This window comes from Microcaecilia unicolor, chromosome 6, assembly GCF_901765095.1.
Source record: "Microcaecilia unicolor chromosome 6, aMicUni1.1, whole genome shotgun sequence".
Classification (NCBI taxonomy): domain Eukaryota; kingdom Metazoa; phylum Chordata; class Amphibia; order Gymnophiona; family Siphonopidae; genus Microcaecilia; species Microcaecilia unicolor.
This window is the reverse complement of record NC_044036.1, coordinates 333,093,649-333,118,893: the sequence shown is the minus strand read 5'-3', so window position 1 is coordinate 333,118,893 and position 25,245 is coordinate 333,093,649. Positions and strand designations below refer to the sequence as shown.

The following is a 25,245-nucleotide window of genomic DNA, read 5'->3' as shown; positions in this document are numbered from 1 at the left end:
CTGCCACCCATTGAGTTGGTGGTAAGGTGTCACGCGTTAACCCGGCGGTAATCGTCAGCGCGCGTACCATACCGGTGAGTGCTGTGTGCCAGAAATTTTCCGACACGCGTAAAAAATGAAATTACCGCCTGGGCCACGCGGTAGCCGGGCAGTAGTTCCGAATTAAGAGTGCGTCGGATGCTCTTAGGCGCCTGTGTTGCTTTATAAAAGGGCTCCTTGGTTCCTATTTTTTTTCTACTTATAATTTTAATATTATTATGGTCCTTCAGAATCTATTGTACAAGAAGGACCATAATGTATATGTCACTATAAAATACTGAAAACGCAATTACAGTCTCAACATGTGTTGCTGTTAAAAACAAGCTCAAGGATTTCCTATTTCCGGGTGGGTTTCCTGTAATTTGAAAAACTGTTTTCATGATGCAGTGTACTGTATGGTGCAGTGCATGGATTGTGTTGGGTTGTTTTCATACTTGTTCTGTTATGTTGATTGTTTACTAATAAACGTGATTTAAACATTAAGAAAAAGTAAGCTCAGTATTTGCCTTTGGACAAGTATAAATCAATATGATATAAAAATTAGGTCCATTGAATAAAGATCTGATTGGCAGGTCTAAAGCCTCGTTCCAGTGAAGAGAGAAAATATTTGTGGGAATAATGATTTGTGAAGTTTTGTCACTTAGTAGATCGGAATATAGATACAATTACACCTTAGAATGATTAGTTACCACTGACACAATTGGTACATCAGAGGGCTCAGGGCAGAGAAGAACTTTAGGTGACTTTATCCATATGCTGTGGTTTGAGAACAAAAAAAACAAACAAACTAGTTTCAGATATCTCATGTGGCAGCTGCACTGAAAGGAGGACACAGATAGCTGTGTCGGTTACTTATTTGCATGCTGTGCCACTTTGTAGTGTATTGCTAGGCAGAATTATTTGTCATCCCCTTTGTTACATCAGAGTTGCAGCACAAACTCGGAAGCTAAATGTTTTGGCGGTTCTGTCCACCTTAGGGTTTCTCTTTTTATTTTTTTCATTTTTAGAGAATTGGGAAGGGGAGAAGGTTGGTTTATTATTGTAAAAATGTGAAGACTCTCTTGATGGTTTGTTTATCTTTTATTCTCAATAAAAATTGTTGAAAAGTGGAAGTCCACCTTAGTAGGAAAATAAATTTGGGTTATGTTGACTGATTTTTGTTCAGTTTAACTGCTTTCCTGTCCCTTGGCACACCTAAGAATGAGTCATATCCAACAGACCTTATGTACGCAATGGTCTTGCTCCACTTGGAGCTTACAGGAGTTAGTATGGATTACCAAACCTCTGTGGGACTCTTTTTCCTGGTGGATGGATCATTCCAATGTGGCAAATGTTTCCACCACAGATGTGTCCAAATTGGGCTGGAGGATGAGGCCTATGTTGATGGGCTTTACACTTGGGGTCTTTGGTCTGCTCAGGAAAAACTTCATCAGATCACTCTCCTGAAGTTAAGGTCTGTATGTCATGCTCTCAAAAGGCTTTTAGGGACTGGTTGGCCAACCAAATATTCCTGGTCTAGATAGACGACCAACTAACCATATACTACACTGATAACATAGTAACATAGTAGATGACGGCAGAAAAAGACCTGCAAGGTCCATCCAGTCTGCCCAACAAGACAACTCATGTGTGCTACTTTTGTGTATACCCTACTTTGATTTGTACCTGTGCTCTTCAGGGCACAGACCGTATAAGTCTACCCAGCACTAGCCCCGCCTCCCAACCACCGGCTCTGGCACAGACCGTATAAGTCTACCCAGCACTAGCCCCGCCTCCCAACCACCGGCTCTGGCACAGACCGTATAAGTCTGCCCAGCACTATCCCTGCCTCCCACCACCGGCTCTGGCACAGACCGTATAAGTCTGCCCAGCACTATCCCCGCCTCCCACCACCGGCTCTGGCACAGACCGTATAAGTCTGCCCAGCGCTATCCCTGCCTCCCAACCTCCAGTCCCGCCTCCCACCACTGGCTCTGGCACAGACTGTATAAGTCTGCCCAGCACTAGCCCCGCCTCCCAACCACCGGCTCTGGCACAGACCGTATAAGTCTGCCCAGCGCTATCCCTGCCTCCCAACCTCCAGTCCCGCCTCCCACCACTGGCTCTGGCACAGACCGTATAAGTCTGCCCAGCGCTATCCCTGCCTCCCAACCTCCAGTCCCGCCTCCCACCACTGGCTCTGGCACAGACCGTATAAGTCTGCCCAGCACTAGCCCCGCCTCCCAACCACCGGCTCTGGCACAGACCGTATAAGTCTGCCCAGCACTATCCCTGCCTCCCACCACCGGCTCTGGCACAGACCGTATAAGTCTGCCCAGCGCTATCCCTGCCTCCCAACCTCCAGCCCCGCCTCCCACTACCGGCTCTGCTATCCAATCTCGGTTAAGCTCCTGAGGATCCTTTCCTTCTGAACAGGATTCCTTTATGTTTATCCCACGCATGTTTGAATTCCGTTACCGTTTTCCTCTCCACCACCATAAGCAGAGAAGAATGAGATCTACCTTCTGTGTTCATGAGCAGACTCATCAGACTGGGTACCATGAACACTACGGACCCCTTACAGGCCTTTTTTTGTTTGGCCCAATATTCTACGGTTTCCTTCTGCTTTGGGCTTCCAGCCTCTGTTATTATTAGTTCTCATTTCTGCATTTTATTTCATGTATTTTTTTTTTTTACCTCATCCTGTGGAAACCCCAAAACAAGTTATAGGGTATAAAGGTATACAAATATGTAAATAGACATACTTTGTCAAAATATAACTATAGAAACCAAAACTATTTAGTAAACACAAGTATGCGTATTTATTCTAATACAGAGAACAAACTGCAAGTGGCAGTTTTTTTTTAATATAAACAACAAAAAAACCAGTTATGGACACCCATCTAGTACATAATCAACCCTTCAAATGGTATCTCCTATAAAATAGATCCAGCTGATTCCATCTCTTAAATAAATTCAGCAGGGTATGTTAGTTAAGAGCAATTAGAACTTTATTTTTTTTCTGGAACTTTTTGAATATTGGTTCACACAATAATAATGTCTCAAATTGACTATTACAATTCTTTGTGGATATTGCATCGAAGTTGTTGATTGGTCAAAGAAAATTTGATCATGCAACTCTGCTGTTGAGAAACTTGCACTGGCTACTGCTCGGTGCTCGCATTAAGGTAGTCCATTTACCCCCGGATTCTATATAGCGCACCTAGAGATATGTGCCAAAATTGAAGTGTATTCTATAGCAATGTCCGTAACTTAATTGGCTTAACAAGCTAGAATGCTGCAGCAAGACTAATAGAAGGTTGTAAGCAACGTGACCACATCCAGCGGCTTACCAAGGGCGGTGGGGGTGGTCCGCCGCGGGTGCAGAGAGCAGCCGTGTGCCTGTCGGCTCCGCTGGTTCCCTGCTCCCTCTGCCCCGGAACAGGTTACTTCCTGTTCCGGGGCAGAGGGAGCCAGCGGAGCCGCGCGGCTGCTCCCAGCAGCTAAGAAGACACCTGGGGGGAGGGGGGTGCGCATCGGCGATCTGCCCCGGGTGGCAGACGACTTAGGTTCGTCACTGACCACATCACACCATTTTTGCAAAAACTTCACTGGCTACCAGTACAATACAGGGCCAAATTTAAAACTCTGTCTGATCTCCAAGGTCCTTAAAGGAAATGGACCAGAGTACTTGAACAACAGGCTCTCCCTCTACACACCTCAAATGTCCTCCCAAGGAGTATCCCTAAATACACCCTCTCCAACGAACATCACATGATGTAATACCCATCAGCGAGCCTTCACCGGAGTAGCCCCTTACTCTGGAATGCACTCCGTGAAAGGCTTAACACAAGACTATCTCTACTTCAGGAAGCAAGTGAAAGCTTGGCTCTTCAAGCAGGCCTTTAATTCAGAAAGTAACTTAACTTACTAGTCACAGACAAACAGACAAGGGGTGGCACCGGCTGCTCATACTATAGCAGGACATGTTTATCTACTCCTACCTTAGCTAAGATAATATTCAAGCACCTTTCTGACCTCATGTGCAACTTTCTTTAAATTAGTCCCTTATTTTCATACTCCTGTTACTCTGTCTTATCTATCTACTAGTAAAAAAAAGGCTCGTTTCTGAGAGCAATGAAACGGGCGCTAGCATGGTTTTCATCGGTAGTGTGTATGTTTGAGAGAGTGTGTGTGTGTGAGAGTGACTGTGTGAGAGAGACTGAGTGAATGTGCGAGTGTGTGTGACATAGAGTGAGGCTGTCTGTGTGAGAGTGTGTGTGTGAGAAAGAATGTGAGTGTGCGTTTGATATAGACTTTGTGTGTGTGTGTGAGTGAGTGATTTGAGGGAGAGAGTGTGTGTGTGTGAGTGTTTTAAGCAGGTGGTGCATTCCCCTCCCCCTACCGTGCCCCTTTTCTTCCCCCTCCTCTCACCGGCCCAGTCACACTCCAAGTTCCAGGCCACCCTCCCCCCCTCAGGGTGAGTGTATGTGTTTGAAAGAGTGTGTGTGTGTGAGTGTTTTAAGCAGGTGATGCATTCCCCTTCCCTTCTGTGCTCCTCTTCCTCCCCTTCTGCTCACTGTCAACTTTCCAGTCTGCCCTCCCTCCCTCCCCACCTCTTCACCCCTGCCCCCCTCTTCACCCCAAGCCCTCCTCCCTCCCTGTTCTTTGTTCCCAGGCACTGAATGCAGCATCCAGGCATTGATTGTGTGCTGTGTTGCTGCTCTTCTCTCCTCTTTCTGTCCCCGTAGAAGCACAGGTACCAGGAAGTTACTTTGAACTTCCTGTTCCTGCGCTCCAGGGCCAGTGAGAGGAGAGATGAGTGGCTGCCGAGCAGACAGCCAATGGCTGAAGGCTGCCTGCGTTTCAGTTTTTTTTTTTGTTTTTAAGATAAGCGGTGATCTTTGAGGGGGGTGGGTGGATATGGGAAGCGGCGACTTCAGGGGGTGGGGTTGAGAGGTGAAGCAGCGAACTCGGGGGGGGGGGGGTGGAGTTTGCAAGAGGCGACCTTGGGGGTGCCTAGCATAGGGGAAGCAGCGACCTCGCTCGCGGGCGGATGGAGAAGGGAAGCGTCGAACTGGGGGGGGATGGCGAATGGAAGAGGCGATCTTGGGGGGGGTGGAGAGGGGAAGCGGCGACCTCGTGGGCGAGTGGAGAGGGCGGGGAAGCTGCGTACTTGGGGCGGGGGTGGAGAGAGGAGGTGACGAACCTTGTGGGGCGTGGAAACAGCTGGGCTTCCTTGATTCGTCGAGTGTCTTTGCTCCGCCCTTGACATCATAACGTTGTGACACGAGGGCGGGGCGGACACTTAAGGCCAAACCGGATATCTCAGGCGCCTCAAGTTCCAGCTTGAGGCTTCATTCGAACGTTGGAGGTGCCTTTTATATATATATATATAGATATATGTTCCATCTTTGCTTACACCCTATGCCGTTTATTAAAATGTTTTATTGCATATTGTGTTGACATTGTAATGTAGCATATTATGCCATACTTTGTATTGTTATTGGAATATTTTTACTGCTGTAATTTATTCTTGCTGTGCACCACCTTGAGTGAATTGCTTAAAAAAGGTGGTAAATAAATCCTAATAAATAAATAATCAGTGTTGATAACAGCTCTTAAGCAATAATGAGCACTAATTGGCAGTAATTAGAATTTACGCCAAGCACATTCTGTAATGCAGTGCGCCTAAGTTCTAATAATGCGTGCAGCAAAAGGGACATGGTTAAAGGTGGGGAAATGGGTGTTTCATGGGCGGTCCAAAATGTATGCGCAAATAAATCTGCGCACCGGGATTCACACCATGTTCGGTGTAAATGGAGGCAACTAGTTTTAGGCGCGGAGATATCAACTAAGCGTATTTTATATACTGCGCCTAAATCTTAGTCTGCATTGATTTCAGCTCAGATTTTTTTGTAGGCACCATATGTAGAATCTCCCTCTTTACCGTTTAAAATTTTATATACGGTTGTTGTCCACTTTCTTGTATTCAGCTGTTAACTATTCCTGTTGTCTGAACTTCATCATGCTTAGGACTGTTACTTAGACTGGGTTTTCCTGCTATTAGGCATCAGATCAGATCAGCCTTATATACCGCTGAAATCCCCTTTTGAGGGTTCGGTGGGGTTTACATAGGTCAGATATAATGGTAGGTAGGACTAGAGAGAAGCCTATTGCCGTGAACAGAGTAGGGAAAGTCAAGAGTTTATCCAGTATGGGCATAGCTAAATGGAGGGTTCCTGACTGGGTGATCATTTGGCTTCTTTTGGGAATAAATACCTCCAATACAAAACTTAGATTGTAAGCTCAATCACTGTGCTACATTGCTCGAGCCTTCCTTCGCCAGTACTGGGAGACTTTATCTTATTTTGTATCCCTCCCAACTTAATTTGGTTCAGTCATCCTGGCGGTCTTCAACTGGACACCATGCACCAGGGTTCTGTAATTGTAGGCCCTGCACCTCAGCCTTGGGTATTGCTATTAAGTAATGACTAGGATTGTTATGCTTCCTCCTTCACTGCTGGGTAAGGGAATGGAAAACTTGACTCAAGAATTGATTCCAGGTCTTCCGCACGAGCTGCCAATCCATCCCAGTAGACTATAATCCTAAAGAGGCAGGATTCCATTACTGTACAGCGCTGGGATTCCTGTGGCTTGGTTTGCAGTTGTTATGCTGTTTCTTAAATCGTGTGACTCTCTGTAAGGCTTCCTGGCATAATCTCCTGATTAACCCATGTGTGTTAAAAATTCAAAATTTGGGGTAAGGGTTTGGCCCAGCAGTTTCCTTCTCATTTTTGGACTTTCAGCAGTCGCTGTGCTACAGTGCAATGAATCTTCTTTACAACTCAACATCCCCCCCCCCCCCCCCCCCCCCCGGATTTTAAAACCCTCCACCTATAAACCGTTTATTGCAATGACAGTCCTTGGTCAGACGTTGCAGAGAACCTCCAGGTCTGGCCAGCAAATATTACTGTGAAGCAGTGACAGAAATTCGTCCCTTCTCCAGAGACACCGAAGCTTCAGCCAGCCCGGGAGTGAAAGACCTGAGCTGAGAGTTGAAGCCCTGCACTCGGAAGGTATCCTGCCTAGATTCCATCTTCGAATAGCAAAGAGGCGCCGAGTGCCTAGCAGCGACCAAAAGAAAAAAATAGAAAGCAGACACTGTACGAACAAAGGAACTGTCTGGACCTCCAGTGTCTGCTTTCTAGGTTTTTTTTTTTTTTAAGATTCCATCTTCACCAGGTTTCTTTATAGCTTACAAAAACACCTCATGAGGCACTGAAATGAGATAACTCCATAGTGAGGGTTGTGATAGCTGTGTAATGTAAAATCATTTATTTCTGAAGTTATTGTTGTTGGAGGTAGCACTAGGGATTAGGAGTTTCAGGGAGCTCTATGCAACGTGCTGTCATTAGGTGTCTTGTTTACATAGTAGATGATGACGGCAGAAAAAGACCTGCATGGTCCATCCAGTCTGCCCAAGAAGATAAATTCATATGTGCTACTTTTTTATTTGTACTGTCCTCTTCAGTGCACAGACCGTATAAGTCTGGCCAGCCCTATCCCCGCCTCCCAACCACCAACCCCGCCTCCCAACCACCAGCTCTGGCACTGACCATATAAGTCTGCCCAGCACTATCCCTGCCGCTCAACCACCAGCCCCGGCACAAACCGTATAAGTCTGCCCAGCACTATCCCTGCCTCCCACCACCGGCTCTGGTATAGACCGTATAAGTCTGCCCAGCACTATCCCCGCCGCCCAACCACCAGCCCTGGCACAGACTGTATAAGTCTGCCCAGCACTAGTCCCGCCTCCCAACCACCAGCCCCAGCACAGACCGTATATGTCTGCCCAGCACTAGCCTCCCAACCACCAGCTCTGCCACCCATTCTAGGCTAAGCTCCTGAGGATCCCTTCCTTCTGCACAGGATTCCTTTATGTTTATCCCACGCATGTTTGAATTCCGTTACCGTTTTCATCTCCACCACCTCCCGCGGGAGGGCATTCCAAGCATCCACCACTCTCTCCATGAAAAAATACTTCCTGACATTTTTCTTGAGTCTGCCCCCCTTCAATCTCATTTTATGTCCTCTAGTTCTACCGCCTTCCCATCTCCGGAAAAGGTTTGTTTACGGATTAATACCTTTCAAATATTTGAACGTCTGTATCATATCACCCCTGTTCCTCCATTCCTCCAGGGTATACATGTTCAGGTCCGCAAGTCTCTCCTCATACGTCTTGTAACGCAAATCCCATACCATCCTCATAGCTTTTCTTTGCACCGCTTCAATTCTTTTTACATTCTTAGCAAGATACGGCCTCCAAAACTCACAATACTCCATTGCTTCCCAAACCTCTCTGAAGTTTTCAGGATAAATGTCTATTCATTGTGGCTATTTTGAAAACCTGACAGGCTGTAGGATCACAAGGACATGTTCAGAAAGCTTGCTGTTTGTTTAATAAATACATACTTAAGATCTCGGGATTAACCATTGTACTAGTGTATAAACAATTCCTATTACCATGTCAGATACAGAATATTCTTATTCTCTGAATCTTGGCTGTTCACCTAGAAATTTCCAAAGGATTTTCTCTTACAAAAGTATTCAGGCGGTGTTGAAAGCTTGTCCAAAGCCAGAAAATTGCTATTCATTCAGAGGAAACCTATTTCTAATTGGCTTGCAAACCACTTGAAACTCTCGCAACAAAATACTGCCAGGTTTGCTTTCTCTACGCACCAATAGAAATCAAACAAAATAAAACATGGAAAGAAAATAAGATGATACCTTTTTTATTGGACATAACTTAATACATTTCTTGATTAGCTTTCGAAGGTTGCCCTTCTTCCTCAGATCGGAAATAAGCAAATGTGCTAGCTGACAGTGTATATAAGTGAAAACATTCAAGCATTACTATGACAGTCTGACAGGGTGGGAGGATGGGGGTGGGTCGGAGGTATGCATGGGGACATCAAAGCATATCATTGATATTCTAACAGGATGGGTGTGGATAGGTGAGGGGTGGGGTGATCAACAGAGACATACAGCTTTATAGTTTATAATGGGCTAGGAACCCCAGATCCTTGTTAAGTCCTTTCTGTTGGGTGTTAAAATATTCAATCATTCTGACTTCTTGTATGGTTTTAAAGTTACCTTTCAGTATTCTCACTGTGAAATCACTGGTACAGTGTCCTGGTTCTGTGAAGTGCAAGAACGTAAGACCTTTGAAGTCAGAATGATTGAATATTTTAACACCCAACAGAAAAGACTTAACAAGGATCTGGGGTTCCTAACCCATTATAAACCATAAAGCTGTATGTCTCTGTTGATCACCCCACCCCTCACCTATCCACACCCACCCTGTTAGAATATCAATGAAATGCTTTGATGTCCCCATGCATACCTCCGACCCACCCCCATCCTGTCAGACTGTCATAGTAATGCTTGAATGTTTTCACTTATATACACTGTCAGCTAGCACATTTGCTTATTTCCGATCTGAGGAAGAAGGGCGACCTTCGAAAGCTAATCAAGAAATGTATTAAGTTATGTCCAATAAAAAAGGTATCATCTTATTTTCTTTTCCATGTTTTATTTTGTTTGATTTCTATTGATAACCTTAAGAGTGGACTAACACGGCTACCACACTCCTCTACTACACGCACCAATAAAGTAACTATTACAACGGAGTAAAGACTTCCGTTGTTTTTTTTTTTACAGTGGTACTACTATAACCTAGCTGCTTGCTGATACATCATAAGTCAAAAACCTCCCACCATCCTTTTTAGTTTTGTTTTTTTTTTTAATCATTTTGTACTTTTTCTGCTTTTCCACTTGAAAAGTCCAAGTTGAAAATAAACCAGCAACAGCTTCTATGAAGCAGCTTTACTCTGCATGGCATAAGCTCTACGGAGCCCCCTCCGTTTCACTGCACGTCGCTTCCTCAGGAGCTGTTGGCGCTTCAGTAGCGCTTCCAATATTTATCCTTCCTAACGCTCCGTAGAGCTTATGCCGTGCAGAGTAAAGCCTGCTTCGTATAAGCTAAGTTGTTGGTTTATTTTCACTGGCTTCCTATCCGTTTCCGTATAAAGTTCAAACTCCTCTTATTGACCTATAAGTGCTTTCACTCTGCAGCTCCTCAGTACCTCTCCATTCTCATATCTCCCTAAATTCCTCCCCAGGAACTCCGTTCACTGGGTAAATCTCTCTTAACTGCACCCTTCTCCTCCACCACTAACTCCAGACTCCGTTCCTTTTATCTTGCTGCACCATATGACTGGAATAGACTTCCTGAGAGTGGATCCTAGATCCATGTGTAAATGAATAAATCAGGGGTCCTTTTGCTAAGCCACGGTAAGTGGCCTGCGGTAGCATGGGCGCATATTTTAGGCACACGCTGGGCCATTTTTTACCGTGGCTTTTTTAATGGGCCGGGAAATGGGCATGCACTCAAATTAAAACTAGCGTACGCCTATTTATGGCCTGACCCCTTACCACCACCTATTGGCCTAGTGGTAAGGGGTCACACGCTGCCCACGTGGTAACCATGCAGTGTGTTCCAACTTCTGATTACTGCCAGGAATGCCCCCGCAGTAGAAAACAGAAAATTATTTTCTACTGCGGGATTCGTTGTGCACCAAATGTAAAAATATTTCCAGGTGCATGCACTAGCCTGGCGTTAATGCCGATTTGGCGCGCATTAACCTTTCCGTGCCTTAGTAAAAGGTCCCCTTAGGCATTAACAATCAATATTTATTTATTTATTTTATTTATTTTTTATTTTTGTTACATTTGTACCCCGTGCTTTCCCACTTATGGCAGGCTCAATGCGGCTTACATGGGGCAATGGAGGGTTAAGTGACTTGACGAGAATCACAAGGAGCTGCCTGTGCCTGAAGTGGGAATTGAACTCAGTAACATAGAGGCATATTTTCAAAGCACTTAGCCTCCTAAAGTTCCATAGGTTTCTATGGAACTTTGGGAGCCTAAGTGCTTTGAAAATGTGCTAGATAGTAACATAGTAGATGACGGCAGAAAAAGACCTGCACGGTCCATCCAGTCTGCCCAACAAGATAAACTCATATGTGCTACTTTTTGTGTATACCTTACCTTGATTTGAATCTGTCATTTTCAGGGCACAGACCGTAGAAGTCTGCCCAGCACTAGCCCCGCCTCCCAACCACCAGCCCCGCCTCCCACCACCGGTTCCGCCACCGAATCTCGGCTAAGCTTCTGAGGATCCATAATTGGTGTTAATGAGCAATTAATTTGCAGTAATTAGGAGTTATGCACAGATCTTCCCTTTGCCCTATTCTATAACGTATGTCTAAATTTCATTGTATGGAACTCCAAAGGGGTGTAGCCATAGGAAGGGCATTGGGGGGGGGGGGGAGGCTCAGAGAATGCTTATAACCAGCCATTTGTCATTTCTAAGACAGATGTCCAGACCTGTCCCTAGGAGCACACGGATTTGCTACCTGCTCTGAGGTAGTGCACACACCACTTTGCAAATATTTGGCATATATCACAACTCTGCCCCTGTTCATCCTAAACTACACCCCCAGGAATGCCTACACATGATCGTGCAAAATAGCTTCTGCTTTCTGTGCGTTTACTTTTCCCACTTACATATGTGTAATTTTATAATAAAGAAAAATATACATGCGGATTCCAAATTTTAATCTAATCAGCATTAATCTTGCTGGAGTACAAAAGTAGGAAAAACAAATTAATACATAAAAATCTATTAATAACAAAAATAGTCAAGAAAGAATAACCATTTTTTTTGCAAAACATGATTTATAGAATTACCTCCAAAATGCGCAGCAGGTGGGGTCCTTCCATTTGTGAAGATGAAATCTTCCCAGACCGTACCATGTTTTCTTCCATGGATTTACTTGTTGGTGCAGCTTATTCAGGCCTTATTGAGTTTGTTCCTGTGCCAAGAATCTGTACTGAGGCTTTTAGTAATGGTCAAACATCTGTTTGTATTCCACAGCTCTCTGGCAATTGGAACCAAAACTGGCTACAAACTTTTCTCCTTGGGCTCTGTCGAACAATTAGACCTGGTCCATGAAAGCAGTAAGTATGCATGTGTTTGTATTTCAAGCTACATAGATAGCATCATGCACTCAGTGAACTGGGAAATGGCAGGTTTTTGCTAGTCCTTTTTTGTCCCCAAGTGTGTTGGCAGTATTTTTGCTCTTGAATGCCTGTTAGGTGCTTTTATAAGGAGAGTCATGAGTTTTAAACCTTATACTGGATCACACTCTTGTTCACTCTTTCCTCATGAGGACAAAGGCAGGGCTTGCCAGGGAACAAACTCTAGGGAATTCTACACAGTCCAGACTAAATACTTCCTGTGTATAATGTGGATTGTTTTTGTAGAAAATGACCAACTGGCCATTCAAGTTCACCTAGTTATTCCTGTTCATACTTCAGGGATATAGCCCAGCAACCAGCTGTAGTGTGGCCTGCTTCCAAGATCTCTTTCCTTAGTCTTTCTTTACATAATATTTATAATTTCTACCCCGCATTTTCCCAAGAAAGCTCAGGTTCAATGTGGCTTACATAACAAATTAAGAAGAAGCAGTACAAGACAATTAATAATAATGCAAGAATACAACTATTAAAAAACGTTTTTTGTTGTTCCTGTGCTCTGTACCCCCACCACCTTGGGTAGATGAGCATGTGTAGTTCCTGCCCACACCCACATTCCTTTCCATGTTTAACCACAAGGGGTTGTAATAGATTAAATTTATTTATTACATTTGTACCCCGCGCTTTCCCACATACAGCAGGTTCAATGCGGCTTACGTAGTAAATAGAATTATAAAGTACTAGTAAAAAAGGCCCGTTTCTGACAGAAATGAAACGGGCTCTAGCAAGGTTTTCCGGGCCCAGAGACTGTGTTTTCGAGGCTTCAGAGCTCCTTCCTTTTCTTTGAGTTCTTTGATAGGTGCATGGGAACGATGGAGGCGCACGTATTGAGTGAGCCGTAGGTCCGCCCCTTCTTTTGTTTGATAGGTGCATGACGCGTGATTGCATTCCGTTGCGTGGCAACGGCGACTGACGCCTTCGCCTCAGACGCTCCTCCCTTGTTGTATTCCTATTGGTGTGTTGCAGCTGTGACGCTCGTTTCAGATCATGGCGGCGCCCAGATGTACTGTGGTTAAAAGTGGTTACAGAGCTTCGAACATACAAACTTTTGAAGCTTCAAAGTGTGGTTCAGAACGTTCATGGTGCTTTTTATGTCCAGTTGGGGCGTGGCGTAGGTCGCAGAAGGGGCGTGGCTGAGGGCGGTGGTGAGTAGTCCGAATAGCCAGGAGGACTACAGCAGTTCAGGACTTCACTGCCACAGTTGGAGGGAGTTTCAGAACGTTCAAGGTGGGATTTATTTATATAGATTATATGGAGAATATTACAACCTGATATAAACATAATAGTAGTAAGGTTTAAGAAAATATGAACATGTAAAGGTAAATAAGGCAAGAGAGAGGAAAGAGATTGGGAAGGGTGTGATGTGGGAAGAAGGAGACGTGAGGACTGGGGATGAATATAAGGATTTGGGAGACATGGTTTAGGGTAAGTTTGCTTGAAGAGATGTGTCTTTAACATTTTTCTGAAGGGAAGATAATCGTTAATTGTTCGGATGGATCTTGGTAAAGCGTTCCATAGCTGGCTGCCCAGAAATGAAAAACTGGATGCATAGGATTTTTTGTATTTAATTCCTTTGCAGGAGGGAAGGTGTAAATTAAGGTAAGTACGTGAGGACATTGATCTGTTTCTGGTTGGGAGGTCGATCAAGTCGTTCATGTAGCTAGAGGATTCTCCGTATATGATCTTATGAATCATTGCATGGACTTTGAAGTTTAAATACTTGAACATGTGACCTCCTAGATCCCCACGACCTTTCCAAATGGTAGCCCATGGTGAGTAGTTTTATTGACTTAATAGCAAATGAAACAATCCTATATAATAAAACTCACCCTCAACGTTCTGAGGACACTGACGTCACCGTCAGGTCCTCCGGGCACTTCCTTGCGGTTCGAAGCCTTCGTGGTGGTGAAGCCACCGAAACCACTGTGTCGAGGGCGGAGCAATGTCAGCAGATTGACGGTGGCGTGCCGACTGAGGTCCGCAACAATGGCAGACGAAAGCCGACGGGGTGAGTAGGGAGGGGGGGGAGGACCGGACGGAAACCGTGCTAGCGCCCGTTTCATTGCCGCAAGAAACGGGCATGTTTTACTAGTAGTCAATAATCCTCATTTCACATCTTACTACATTTCTGTAACTGGTTTTCACTCTTGTACTTTTGGTATTGATTCTACATAGACTGCCAAGTTGATTGAGATCCCAAAAGTAAATCAAAAAATGTCTTACCTTTTAATAACATTGTTTTCTAAACAATTGATAACTAGTAGATAGTCCAGCTACAGTCGATCTGCCAGACAAATTTGACTCTCTTAATTTTTTAGCGGGTTGGCTGAGGGGTCCTTTTACTAAGGCGCACCAAAAAATGGCGTGTGTATTGTACGCGCACAAGTCTATTTTTTTGCGCAGCTGCAAAAAAGGCCTTTTTTGGGGGGCCAAAAATGGACGTGCAGCAAAATAAAAAATTGGTGTGCGTCCATTTTGGGCCTGAGACCTTACCGCCACCCATTAACTTAGTATTAAGGTCTCATGCGTTAATCAGACGGTAATCGTCAGTGCGCGTACACTGCCGATTACTGCCCAGTTAGTGCCACACGGTAGAAAATAAAAAAAATATTTTCTGCTGTGCATATCGGATGAACGTAAAAATTAGAATTACCACCCGGGGAACACTTTACTCAAGTCGCTTCACTGGCTCCCTATCCGTTTTCGCATCCTGTTCAAACTTCTTCTACTATAAATGTACTCACTCTGCTGCTCCCCAGTATCTCTCCACACTCGGCCTTCCCTACACCCCTTCCCGTGCACTCCGCTCCATGGATAAATCCTTCTTATCTGTTCCCTTCTCCGCTACTGCCAACTCCAGACTTCGCGCCTACTGTCTCGCTGCACCCTACGCCTGGAATAAACTTCCTGAGCCCCTACGTCTTGCCCCATCCTTGACCATCTTTAAATCTAGATTGAAAGCCCACCTCTTTAACATTGCTTTTGACTCGTAACCATTTGTATCCACTCGCCTCCACCTACCCTCCTCTCCTTTTTCCTCTACACGTTAATTGATTTGTTTGCTTTATTTTTGTCTATTAGATTGTAAGCTCTTTGAGCAGGGACTGTCTTTCTTCTATGTTTGTGCAGCGCTGCGTACGCTTTGTAGCGCTATAGAAATGCTAAATAGTAGTAGTAGGTAGCCGGGCGCTAATTCTAATTTGAGGGGCATTGTACGCGTGTAGGTGCCTACGGGCCTTAGTGAAAGGGGGGCCCCTGAGTGACTGAAACTTTTGTGAATTGATTAGACGAGCCTGTGTCTGTGCCATAAGGAATTTGAGACTGTGTTTCTTGTATCCATCTCTAGATGAAATGCCAGACGTGTACATCGTGGAACGCCTCTTTTCCAGTAGCTTGGTGGTGGTGGTCAGTCACACAAAGCCTCGTCAGATGAACGTCTATCATTTTAAGAAAGGAACAGAAATTTGTAACTACAGCTATTCCAGTAACATCCTCTCTGTCCGACTGAATCGACAGGTAAAAAAAACAAAACAGAAGGCTGGCTCTTGACTGCTGGGCTGGGACGATGCATGGTGCACAGATAAGCCAGTAAGAAAGAAGCTATTCTTGGGGAAAGCATGTATTTTGGGGAAGAAATGCATTCTTCTTTATTGGACTCAGGGTCACCCCCCCCACTCCTTCTGGCACTGGAGGAATAAGTTGCATGAGCTGATGACATGGGAATCAAGGGGGGCAAGGTTGTCCCCTGGAAGGCAGCGGAGGTTTCTTGCAATTTGGGAAGCTTATTTGTCTAATTTATCACACTGGGCACGCAGTCAAGTATTGAATGGATTTCCATGGGAAGTTTAGGGAAGGGCAGAGCGAGGGAGGGACACTGCATCATTAGGGGGTGGGTTAAAGGGAGGGGGAGAGGGATGGGAGGAGGGATTTGGCTTAGTAGGAGGGGGGATGGAATTACATGGATTACTTTAGGGTATTGTAAAGGGGGAGGGAGGGACTTGGGGGGGACGACAGTGGGCTTCTTAAGCTTTCTCTTGTATAATACCTACTATTTGAATCGCCCAGATCTGTGTTGGCTCATGAGATATAGTTTTCCAGTATTAAGATGTGAATATTACACCTTGAAGGAGAGGGGGGTGGAATTGGGTGGGGGGGGGGGGGGGGGGAGGAAATGTTAAAACTTTGATGATGAGTTTATTATCTTGCTTTAATTCAGATTGTATCGTATGCAAATGGTTATATACTGAGTTTATTGACTGTTAAATATGTTGTATCATCAATAAAACTGTTGAAACATAAGCCAGTAAGAAGATCATTTATGTCCGTTCAGTTTCTGAATCACACCATCCAAAAAAAAAAAATCAATGAGTCTTACACAGCTTCCATATATTATACAAATATCAAGCACTGTACAATAAAATACAAGAAGATAATAGCTTCATAATAAAACATAAATCAGTTACCAGTTCTGATAACTTTAGTGTTTAGGGCCGTGCTTGAGACTGAGTAGGTAGGATTTGAATTACGAGTCACCAATATCGCAGCATGATCATTTAACTGCTAGCTCCTCTGCCACGGTGTAGTTTCATGCGGCAGGAACGGTAAATTTTCTGTCGTTAGGCCATTTCTGAATCACATTTGTAGCTCTTATTTGTTTCTCCGATAAAATTCTTTGCTTTTAAAAATTCAGAAAATACTTTTTTTCTGAGCTCACCAAATAAAACATAGTAGCCTATGAGGACAGAGGAGGTGTACTTCCAAGGGCAGAGTTTTAAACTGGCTTCATAAGTGGATGTGACTGAATTATGTCTTAAAGAGCAGCGTACAGTTACCTCTCTTAAGAGCGCCACTTTTTTGTGGAACCAGTGCTGGCAGACACACTCGTGCATGTTTGCTCTGTAGCAAACGGAAATAAACATGTTTGTGTCACCTACCAGGCTGGATAAACTACTGAAGATAACACAAGATAGACCAAGCAGAGATATTGGCATTTTTAACAGGGTACCTAGAATTTAGACTTCCAGAGGGCATGTGGTAGGTGCCTACTTTCCTTTCTAAAATACTAACATAACCAGCTAGAGCTAGTGGAACTGGAAGCAGTGCGAAACTTACAGAATATTGTAAGTAGGAGTCCCACCAATGCTTCAAATGTGCGCTATGTAAGTTAAGCGAGTGTTTGCAGAATGGCTGTGCAGAAATGGGGGATTTTCTCAGTGGTGTTCCTAGCCTGGATGACACCCGGGGCGGATCGCCAATGCGCCCCCCCCCTGTAAAATGACCCCCCTCCCCCGGGTGCACGCCACTGGGGAGGGGGTGCTGCGGCGCGTGCCTGTCGGCTCCGAGTTTGCTAACTTCACTCGTTCGCTGCAGCTCCCTCTGCCCCGGAACAGGAAGTAACCTGTTCCGGGGCAGAGGGAGCTGCAGCGAACAAGCGAAGTTAGCAAACTCGGAGCTGACAGGCGTGCGCCGCGGCACCCCCCAGCAGCGTGCACCCAGGGCGGATCCCCCCCCCCCCCCCCCCTTGGTACGCCACTGGATTTTCTTGCCTGTGACCTGTGATGTTGTTTTATTTTTCTCCTTCAGTGCATTTCCCTTGTGTGGCCAGCAGGTGGTGTCTGTCCTCTGCTTTATAGCTGTAGTAGAGTCTGTTTTCCTTTCAGCTTATATTCTCCAAAGAAAGAGGAAAACCCCTGGGGAAGATTACCTGCAGTTCTGTTGGGCAGAAACCCTTAGTGTTAGTATCTAGGCCCTGAAGCTCAAGATCTAGCCAGAATGTGCTGGAATTCTCCAGTCTCAAGAGTGGGAGTGTGGAGGGAAGAGACCTCTGCACTGAAACACTGTTCAAATCCTATGAACATTTATTTTTCCTGAACTCCCCAGGTACTACTTAGGTAGTAAGACAGTGTTTAGTTAGTTTTAATGTTGATTCCTGTTATTTTACCTGTTAATGTTTGCACCTTTTTCCTGTTCAATGCTCTACCTTTTTTATGATAATAAACCTAATGGTCTGTTAGCTCCGTTGTCCTGGACTGACTAGAATCCTAGTGGTTTGTGTTCTCGGTCTGCGGGTGTTTTCTAGGAGCTGTGGGACCCAAGGGATTGTGGCCCCAGTGTCCTTAGAATCCACCGAGGGATAACTTGCATGTGGGATACTCACCCAGAAGCAAGCAGAACCCAGTGCAGTGAATGGAGGGTATGCCAGTGTAGGAGCACATGCGCAGGTGTAAACAGGCCTGGGTAGTGCTGGGGCAGACCCTCTAGGTGGCCGCAGGGTTAAACCCAGGTGGCTGCTAGAGGTAGCACTTAGGTGTTGTGTGACTATTAGGCGTATTTTCAAAGCACTTAGCCTTACAAAGCTCCATAGGTTACTATGGAACTTTGTAAGGCTATGTGCTTTGAAAATGAGCCCCAATGGTACTTAGGTGGCATGATGGAACGTAAATGTTAGCGTCCAGGTATTAAAATGGTCCCCTTACTGGCAGTGCTTTTGGTTGCAATTTCTGTATTTCTAAATCCACTGGAGCAATATTTTGGGGTTCCTGTCAGATAAAATGATTGTAGATACCCATTAATACAGTTGTCTTTGTTCTGGTGGTGTGAGGTTATGCCAAAAGCTATAAACTGGAGCAGATCCGAATAGGCCTTTAATCTTCCTTCTCTTTTGCCATATTACTGTAGTATTTTATATCCAGGCTTCTCTGTCCAAGTGTTGGGATAGGATTTTTGCTTTCTTTACAGTATCTTTGCTCTCTGTGCTTTTCTAGAGGCTGATAGTCTGCCTGGAAGAATCTATTTATATTCATAACATTAAAGACATGAAACTCCTGAAGACTCTCCTTGAAATCCCACGAAACCTGACAGGTAGGTGAGCAGGATGTCTGCTTTTAATGAGCTGTTCCTGTTTTCAGTGGCAGAATTTTCAAATTTGAAAGTACGTTTTGATTAGAGAGCAACTGGAATCAGTTTTGTTGGTTTTGGCCAAAACTACAACTGACCTGGGCCCTGAACAAAGAACAGCCCCTCCTCCTCCACCACCCAACACAAGGAGCCTTCTCTCGGAACCACAGGTTGGCTCCCCCACATCCTGAGCAGAGGGAATGCAGTTTGACACAAGGAGCCCCTCTCCTGGAATCACAATTGGTGGTCTAGAGGGGCAGGAGCAGCCCCCAGTTGCTCCTGCCCGTGCTGACAAAATGGCTACCAGGATAGGTTCAGGAGAGGTGGAGGGGCAGGAGGGGGCCGACCTGTTGTTCTGGGAGCAAGCTGCTTGGGGGAGGGGAGGGGAGGGGGGGCTGCAGGCTTCACAGTACAGTTCCGGTTTCAAACAAAAATGCTCTGGCATATTGCGGGCCAGTTTCAGTGCCAAAAGCCAAAACTGAAATTCGTTCAGCCTCTAGTTTTGATGTAACTATTGTATATGAATTGGCACAGTTACTTCTTTTAAACATGCTTCTAATAACACATTTTCTGAGGGCTCTTTTTTTATCAAGCTGCGCTAGCTGTTCGTGCGTAACAATGCTGACAGAGCACTAAGCTATTTCAATCAAACTGTGTTTGCCACTGATATTTTAAGTGGGTTGTGGTTTTTGGTGTGTGCATGTGTGTGTGTGCTTACTAGAGCGACTTTATGGTAACTGCTTATATATATATATATATTTCTCTGGGTGAGTTAGGTTTTTATACTGTTTTTTTTTCTGATTTACAATTTTTATTTATTTTTTATTTTGAAAATATACATCAAGAAAATCTTGGTACACATCAAGTTTGATTATAAGTAAATATGATCAAATTAACATCATTAACATAAAATCAAATTAGAAAGATGGTCTTAATAAAGAAAAATTAGCAAACAAATTGCAGAGTGTTGATTCTAAAATTAGTGGCTCAAGAAGCCAAAGGCGTAGACAATGAAATCCTCTATCCTCTAAGAAAACAATTTTTTTTATTTTTGAATCAAATTGTATCTTAATTCTGGCTGCTTTGTTCTTTCCAAAAAAAAAAAAAAAAAAGAGATTTATAGATTTTATAGATTTTTTTTCTTTTAATAGTAAAATTCCAAATAATTTAGGAATTAAACCGGTTTTAGTTTCAGTTCTTCCCGTTTTATGTAAATATTTTGATTCCTCTCCTTGTTTAGATGATTTTTTTTCTATTATTTTTACATTCCGTGGCTTGCTTATTACCCTTAATTTGACCTGTAATTTTAATGCCATGTTTTTTTATGAGAACTAGTACTAGTAATTAAGCATTGTGTTTGGTTCTGTTCCTCTTGTGCATTGTTGCAAGCTTTTAATTGGTTTTGAGATTTGAACACTTAACAGGAAAATAAGGATTTGCTGAGGTGTCGATAGGGTTTACAGCTTTGAATATGCTTAGTACAGAGCTCGTAGAACATTTGGCTCACTTCGGGTTTGTTGGGATTGATGATTCTGTGCAATATCTATATTCCCTTGGGTCTTCTTCATTGACATCTCTCCTTCTGGTAGGGTTATGCGCACTTTCTATCAACCATTCCAATTCTTACCTGGCGTACCCTGGTAGCTGTGACATCGGGGAAATTGTTGTCTACGATGCAAACAGTTTGGTAAGTGTGCCTCGACTGTGGGTTTTAGACCGCTGCCAGTAATGCACGTTGGGGTCCGTTTTAGAACTTTTTGCCGAAAATGGGAAGTGCGGCAAAATCAAAATTGCCGCACATCCATTTTGGGTCTGCGACCTTACCGCCAACCGTTGACCTAGCAGTAAAGGCTCACGCAGTAACCGGGTGGTAATGACCTTCGCGCGCCAAATGCCACTTAGCGCGCGTTCGATACACGCGTCTGAAAATAAAAATTATTTTTCAGACGTGCGTATCAGACGCGCCAAAAATGAAATTACCGCAAGAACCACGTGGTGGACATGTGGTAACTCATGTTGGCGCGCGTTGGGCGCATGTGGACGCTTACGCGGCTTAGTAAAAGGGCCCCTTAGAAAATTGAGGGGGTCCTTTTACTAACGTGCGCTGAAAAATGGCCTGCAGAAGTGTAGACACATGTTTTGGGCGCATGCAGAATTATTTTCTAGTGCACCTACAAAAAATGCCTTTTTGTTTTTGTCGAAAACGGACATGCGTCAAAATGAAAATTGCCGCGCGTCCATTTTGGGTCTGAGACCTTACCGCAAGCCACTGACCTAGCGGTAAGGTCTCATGCTGTAACCGGGCAGTAATGGTCTAAGCGCATCAAATACCATGCGCCAGAAAATAAAACATATTTTTTGAGACGTGTGTAACGGATGCGTGCCAAAATGGCCACGCAGTAACCGGGTGGTAACTCCAATTTGGCGTGTGTTGGGTGCACGTAGGCACCTACGCAGCTTAGTAAAAACCCACCATACCATTAACGGCCTTTTGCCCTTCAGAAAAGCACTGAAGACCCATCTCTTCAAGATAGCCTACCCTAACGATTCAACAACTAAAGCCTGCCCACATGATTCTTATTGACGATTGTTTATACATTGACCGTGTTTCCCATTATCCTTATTGCTACCCCATACAGTGGTGGAAATAAGTACTTTCCACAATGTGATTTTCCGGATTTAATTTGTGATGTGCTATCTCTCACTGTTACCAATAACCTACCCTTCAATTATGGGCTGCTCATGTCTTTGTCAGTGGGCACACTTACAAAATCAGCAAGGGATCAAATACTTATTTCCACCACTGTATCCATTCCTCTCCATCTTTCTACGCCTACCTCCCAACGCTCATTTCCTTCTGCACCCAATTCCTCCTATGTTCAATTTACTTATCCGTTAACCCCATTAATATTGCGTTTACTACAAATTGCTCACTCTTTTTACGACTTTGTAATTCTTTATATTGTTACCGTGTTTCCCCGAAAAGAAGACACTGTCTTATATTAAATTTTGCTCCCCAAGACCTGCTAGGTCTTATTTTCAGGGGAGGCCTTATTTTTCGGGGAAACATCGGGGTCACCCCCCCACCCGAGATCGCCGGCTCCCCCCCTCAATCGGCAGCTCCCCCTGCCCTCAGTCGCTCCCGGAACTAACCTCTTAAATGCTTCCTTTCACCATTCATCTTCGCACTTGCCGCAAGCAGCAGAGCAGGCCACTCCTTCCTTCCGTGTCCCGCCCTCGCCTAACGTAACGTCAGGCGAGGGCGGGACACGAAAGGAAGGAGTGGCCAGCCCTGCTGCTTGCGGCGAGTGCGAAGGTGAAAGGAAGCGGTTAAGAGGTTAGTTCCAAGAGCGACTGAGGGCGGGGGGAGCCGGCAATCTCGGGTGGGGGGGTGACCCCGATGTTTCCCCGAAAAATAAGGCCTCCCCTGCTAGGTCTTATTTTCGGGGGAGGCCTTATATTTTCAAATTGCAGCAAGACCTCTACTAGGTCTTACTTTCGGAGGATGTCCTATTTTCGGGGAAACACAGTACTATGTAAGCCGCATTGAGCCTGCCATGTGTGGGAAAGCGCGGGGTACAAATGTATTAAATAATAAAAGGGCCCCTGAGACTTCTGACATGGAATTGTATCTTATTTGTCTTGCAGCACCAAAGGCAACAAGAGATAGAAATAGATAGGTTCAAGAAATTCTGGAAAATTAGCACCGACGTGTGTTTCATTGTGAGATTGGGCTGCCTAATAGGAGGTAGTCAGTATAACTCATAACCCTAGCAGCAGTTTTCCAAAGAAAGCCACGGTAGGCAGTAGCGCCTGCCTGTCACACGGAAAAAAATAAGGCCTCCCCTGCTAGGTCTTATTTTCGGGGGAGGCCTTATATTTTCAAATTGCAGCAAGACCTCTACTAGGTCTTACTTTCAGAGGATGTCCTATTTTCGTGGAAACACGGTACTATGTAAGCCGCATTGAGCCTGCCATGTGTGGGAAAGCGCGGGGTACAAATGTAATAAATAATAAAAGAGCAGCGCCACGGGATGTGCTAAGGTGTCTTGCAGTAGTTTGGCCATTAGTGTACGCTACTCCGTTAAAAAATATATTTCCATATCATCAAGCTGATCAATCCATAGACTGGTGGGTTGTGTCCATCTACCAGCAGGTGGAGATAGAGAGCAAACTTTGCCTCCCTATATGTGGTCATGTGCTGCCGGAAACTCCTCAGTATGTTCTCTATCTCAGCAGGTGGTGGTCACACACAGCAGCAGCTCTGGCTAGGCCTCCAAGCCTAATCCTTAGGTTTTGTTGAGGCCTGGGGTTGAGGGCTCTTTTGAGCAAGTGCAAACCTGGTGGTGCCAGGTCCCTCCTTTTCTCCCCCCCTCCCGCTGGCTCCGTTAAAAAAAAAAAAAAAAAAAATTTAAACGTCCTTAAAGGCGTTTATTTCGACGTTTATTTAAACGTTCATTGCAGCTACTCACTGGGACACCAGTTCGTTACAGCTCGGAGCGGCAAGTAGGTAATTTTACCTTTTTATAGCGGGCAGGGGGTTCCCCGATTCTTCTCCTCGTGGCATATGGCGTCGGAGGGCGAGGGCGCAAAGGGTCGCTCCCCGGATCGCTTGAGCGCTTCTAGAGGGGATGCGGGGGTCTTACAGCCTGATTCGCCCTTGTTGGGTGACAGTTTCGTGACCGATGAATGTCCCGGTCCTTCCTCCGGCGTGGCGGTTTTTCCCGCCATAAACGCCCATCCCCCGCTCCTCGCCTCCGCCATCTTGGCCGGCCACGCGGCTCGGACGGCTTCTTCGTGGGCCGCCCTTGAGGTTGGAGACATTAATGCCATGAACGCCCTTAATTTGGGCGACGGCACAAAAGCGGCTGAAGTTAAGCGCCGTTCTTCCCGCGCGGCTCCTTCGCGGAGTGTCGCGCCGGACGCCATTTTGGATGCGCAGCATGTCTCTCCCCCGCTCTTGCGAGCGCCGGTTGAGGGTGCGTCTAGGGCTGTTGCCCAGGCTGCGGAAGTGCACAGTCTGGGGGGTTTCTCCCCCGAGTTTGTTTTGCTGCTGCATCAGGCTTTCCTCATGCAAAACGCTGCCCCTGCTCCCTCTTCTGGTAAAGAGGTTGAGGTTCCCAGAGGTAAACGCCCTCGGGTTGATTTCCAGGCCTTGGAGGACTTTGTCTCCTCCGATGTAGATGAGGGCAGCGTGTCTGAGGTCTCCCAACGGTCCTTTGCGGATTCCTTGGAGGAGACGGATCCCCGCTCGGATGGAGCGGATGACCCCTCTGCAGCGCGGCTTTTTAGCCCAGAGGATTTGCCCAACCTGTTGTTACAGGCCATGGACACTTTGAAGATTTCCTCTCCGGAGGACGTCTCTCCCTCAGCCCCTGTTGGCTCTGCCATTATGCTGGGGACGAAGCGCCCGCCTAGAACCTTCCACGTGCATGATGCCATACACACCTTAATTTCGGCTCAATGGGATGTCCCGGAAGCGAGCCTTAAAGTGGCTAGGGCTATGTCCCGCCTCTATCCTTTGGCTGTGAGTGAACGTGAGGCCTATCTGTGGCCTACCGTGGATTCTTTAATCACTGCGGTGACTAAGAAAACGGCGTTGCCGGTGGAAGGTGGCACGGCCCTAAAGGACGCCCAAGACAGAAGATTGGAGGCGGCCTTAAGGTCGTCCTTTGAGGCAGCTGCTTTAAGTTTGCAGGCCTCAGTTTGCGGCTCCTATGTGGCCAGGGCGTGCCTGACTATGGTGCAGCGGGCTTCCCCCCTCGGATCATTCCTTGAGGGCTGATTGGCCGGCCCTGGAATCGGGCTTAGCCTATTTGGCAGACTTGCTGTATGATGTCTTGAGAGCCTCAGCTAAAGGCATGGCTCAGACAGTCTCTGCGCGGCGGTGGCTTTGGCTGAAACATTGGTCTGCTGACCACGCCTCTAAATCCCGCCTGGCTAGATTGCCTTTTAAAGGCAAGCTGCTCTTTGGGGTCGAGCTGGACAAAATCGTGACCGATCTCGGCATGTCTAAGGGCAAGAAATTACCAGAGGTCAGGGCTCGGGCTAGTACTCGTCCCGGTACCTCCAGAGGACGGTTGCAGGAAGCCCGTCTGTACCGCCCGGGCAAGTCGGGTTCCTCTGCCCCCTCTTCCTTCAAGAGGAATTTCTCCCCCAAGCAGCATT

General features: G+C 45.6%; 1 protein-coding gene across 4 annotated transcripts in view; it reads left to right on the top strand.

Moving 5' to 3' along the window:
• WIPI1 (WD repeat domain, phosphoinositide interacting 1) overlaps positions 1–25,245 on the top strand; it is a 65,346-nt gene that overhangs the window by 7,364 nt on the left and 32,737 nt on the right. For all 4 annotated transcript variants that reach the window (XR_003942668.1, XM_030208484.1, XM_030208483.1 and 1 more), the window contains exons 2-5: positions 12,020–12,102; positions 15,527–15,696; positions 18,945–19,041; positions 20,667–20,764. Coding sequence is in view for 3 of the 4 variants with exons in the window: in XM_030208484.1 (XP_030064344.1) it covers positions 12,020–12,102; positions 15,527–15,696; positions 18,945–19,041; positions 20,667–20,764 (448 nt within the window). In the remaining variant the exon portion in view is untranslated. The remainder of the gene's footprint in view (positions 1–12,019; positions 12,103–15,526; positions 15,697–18,944; positions 19,042–20,666; positions 20,765–25,245) is intronic.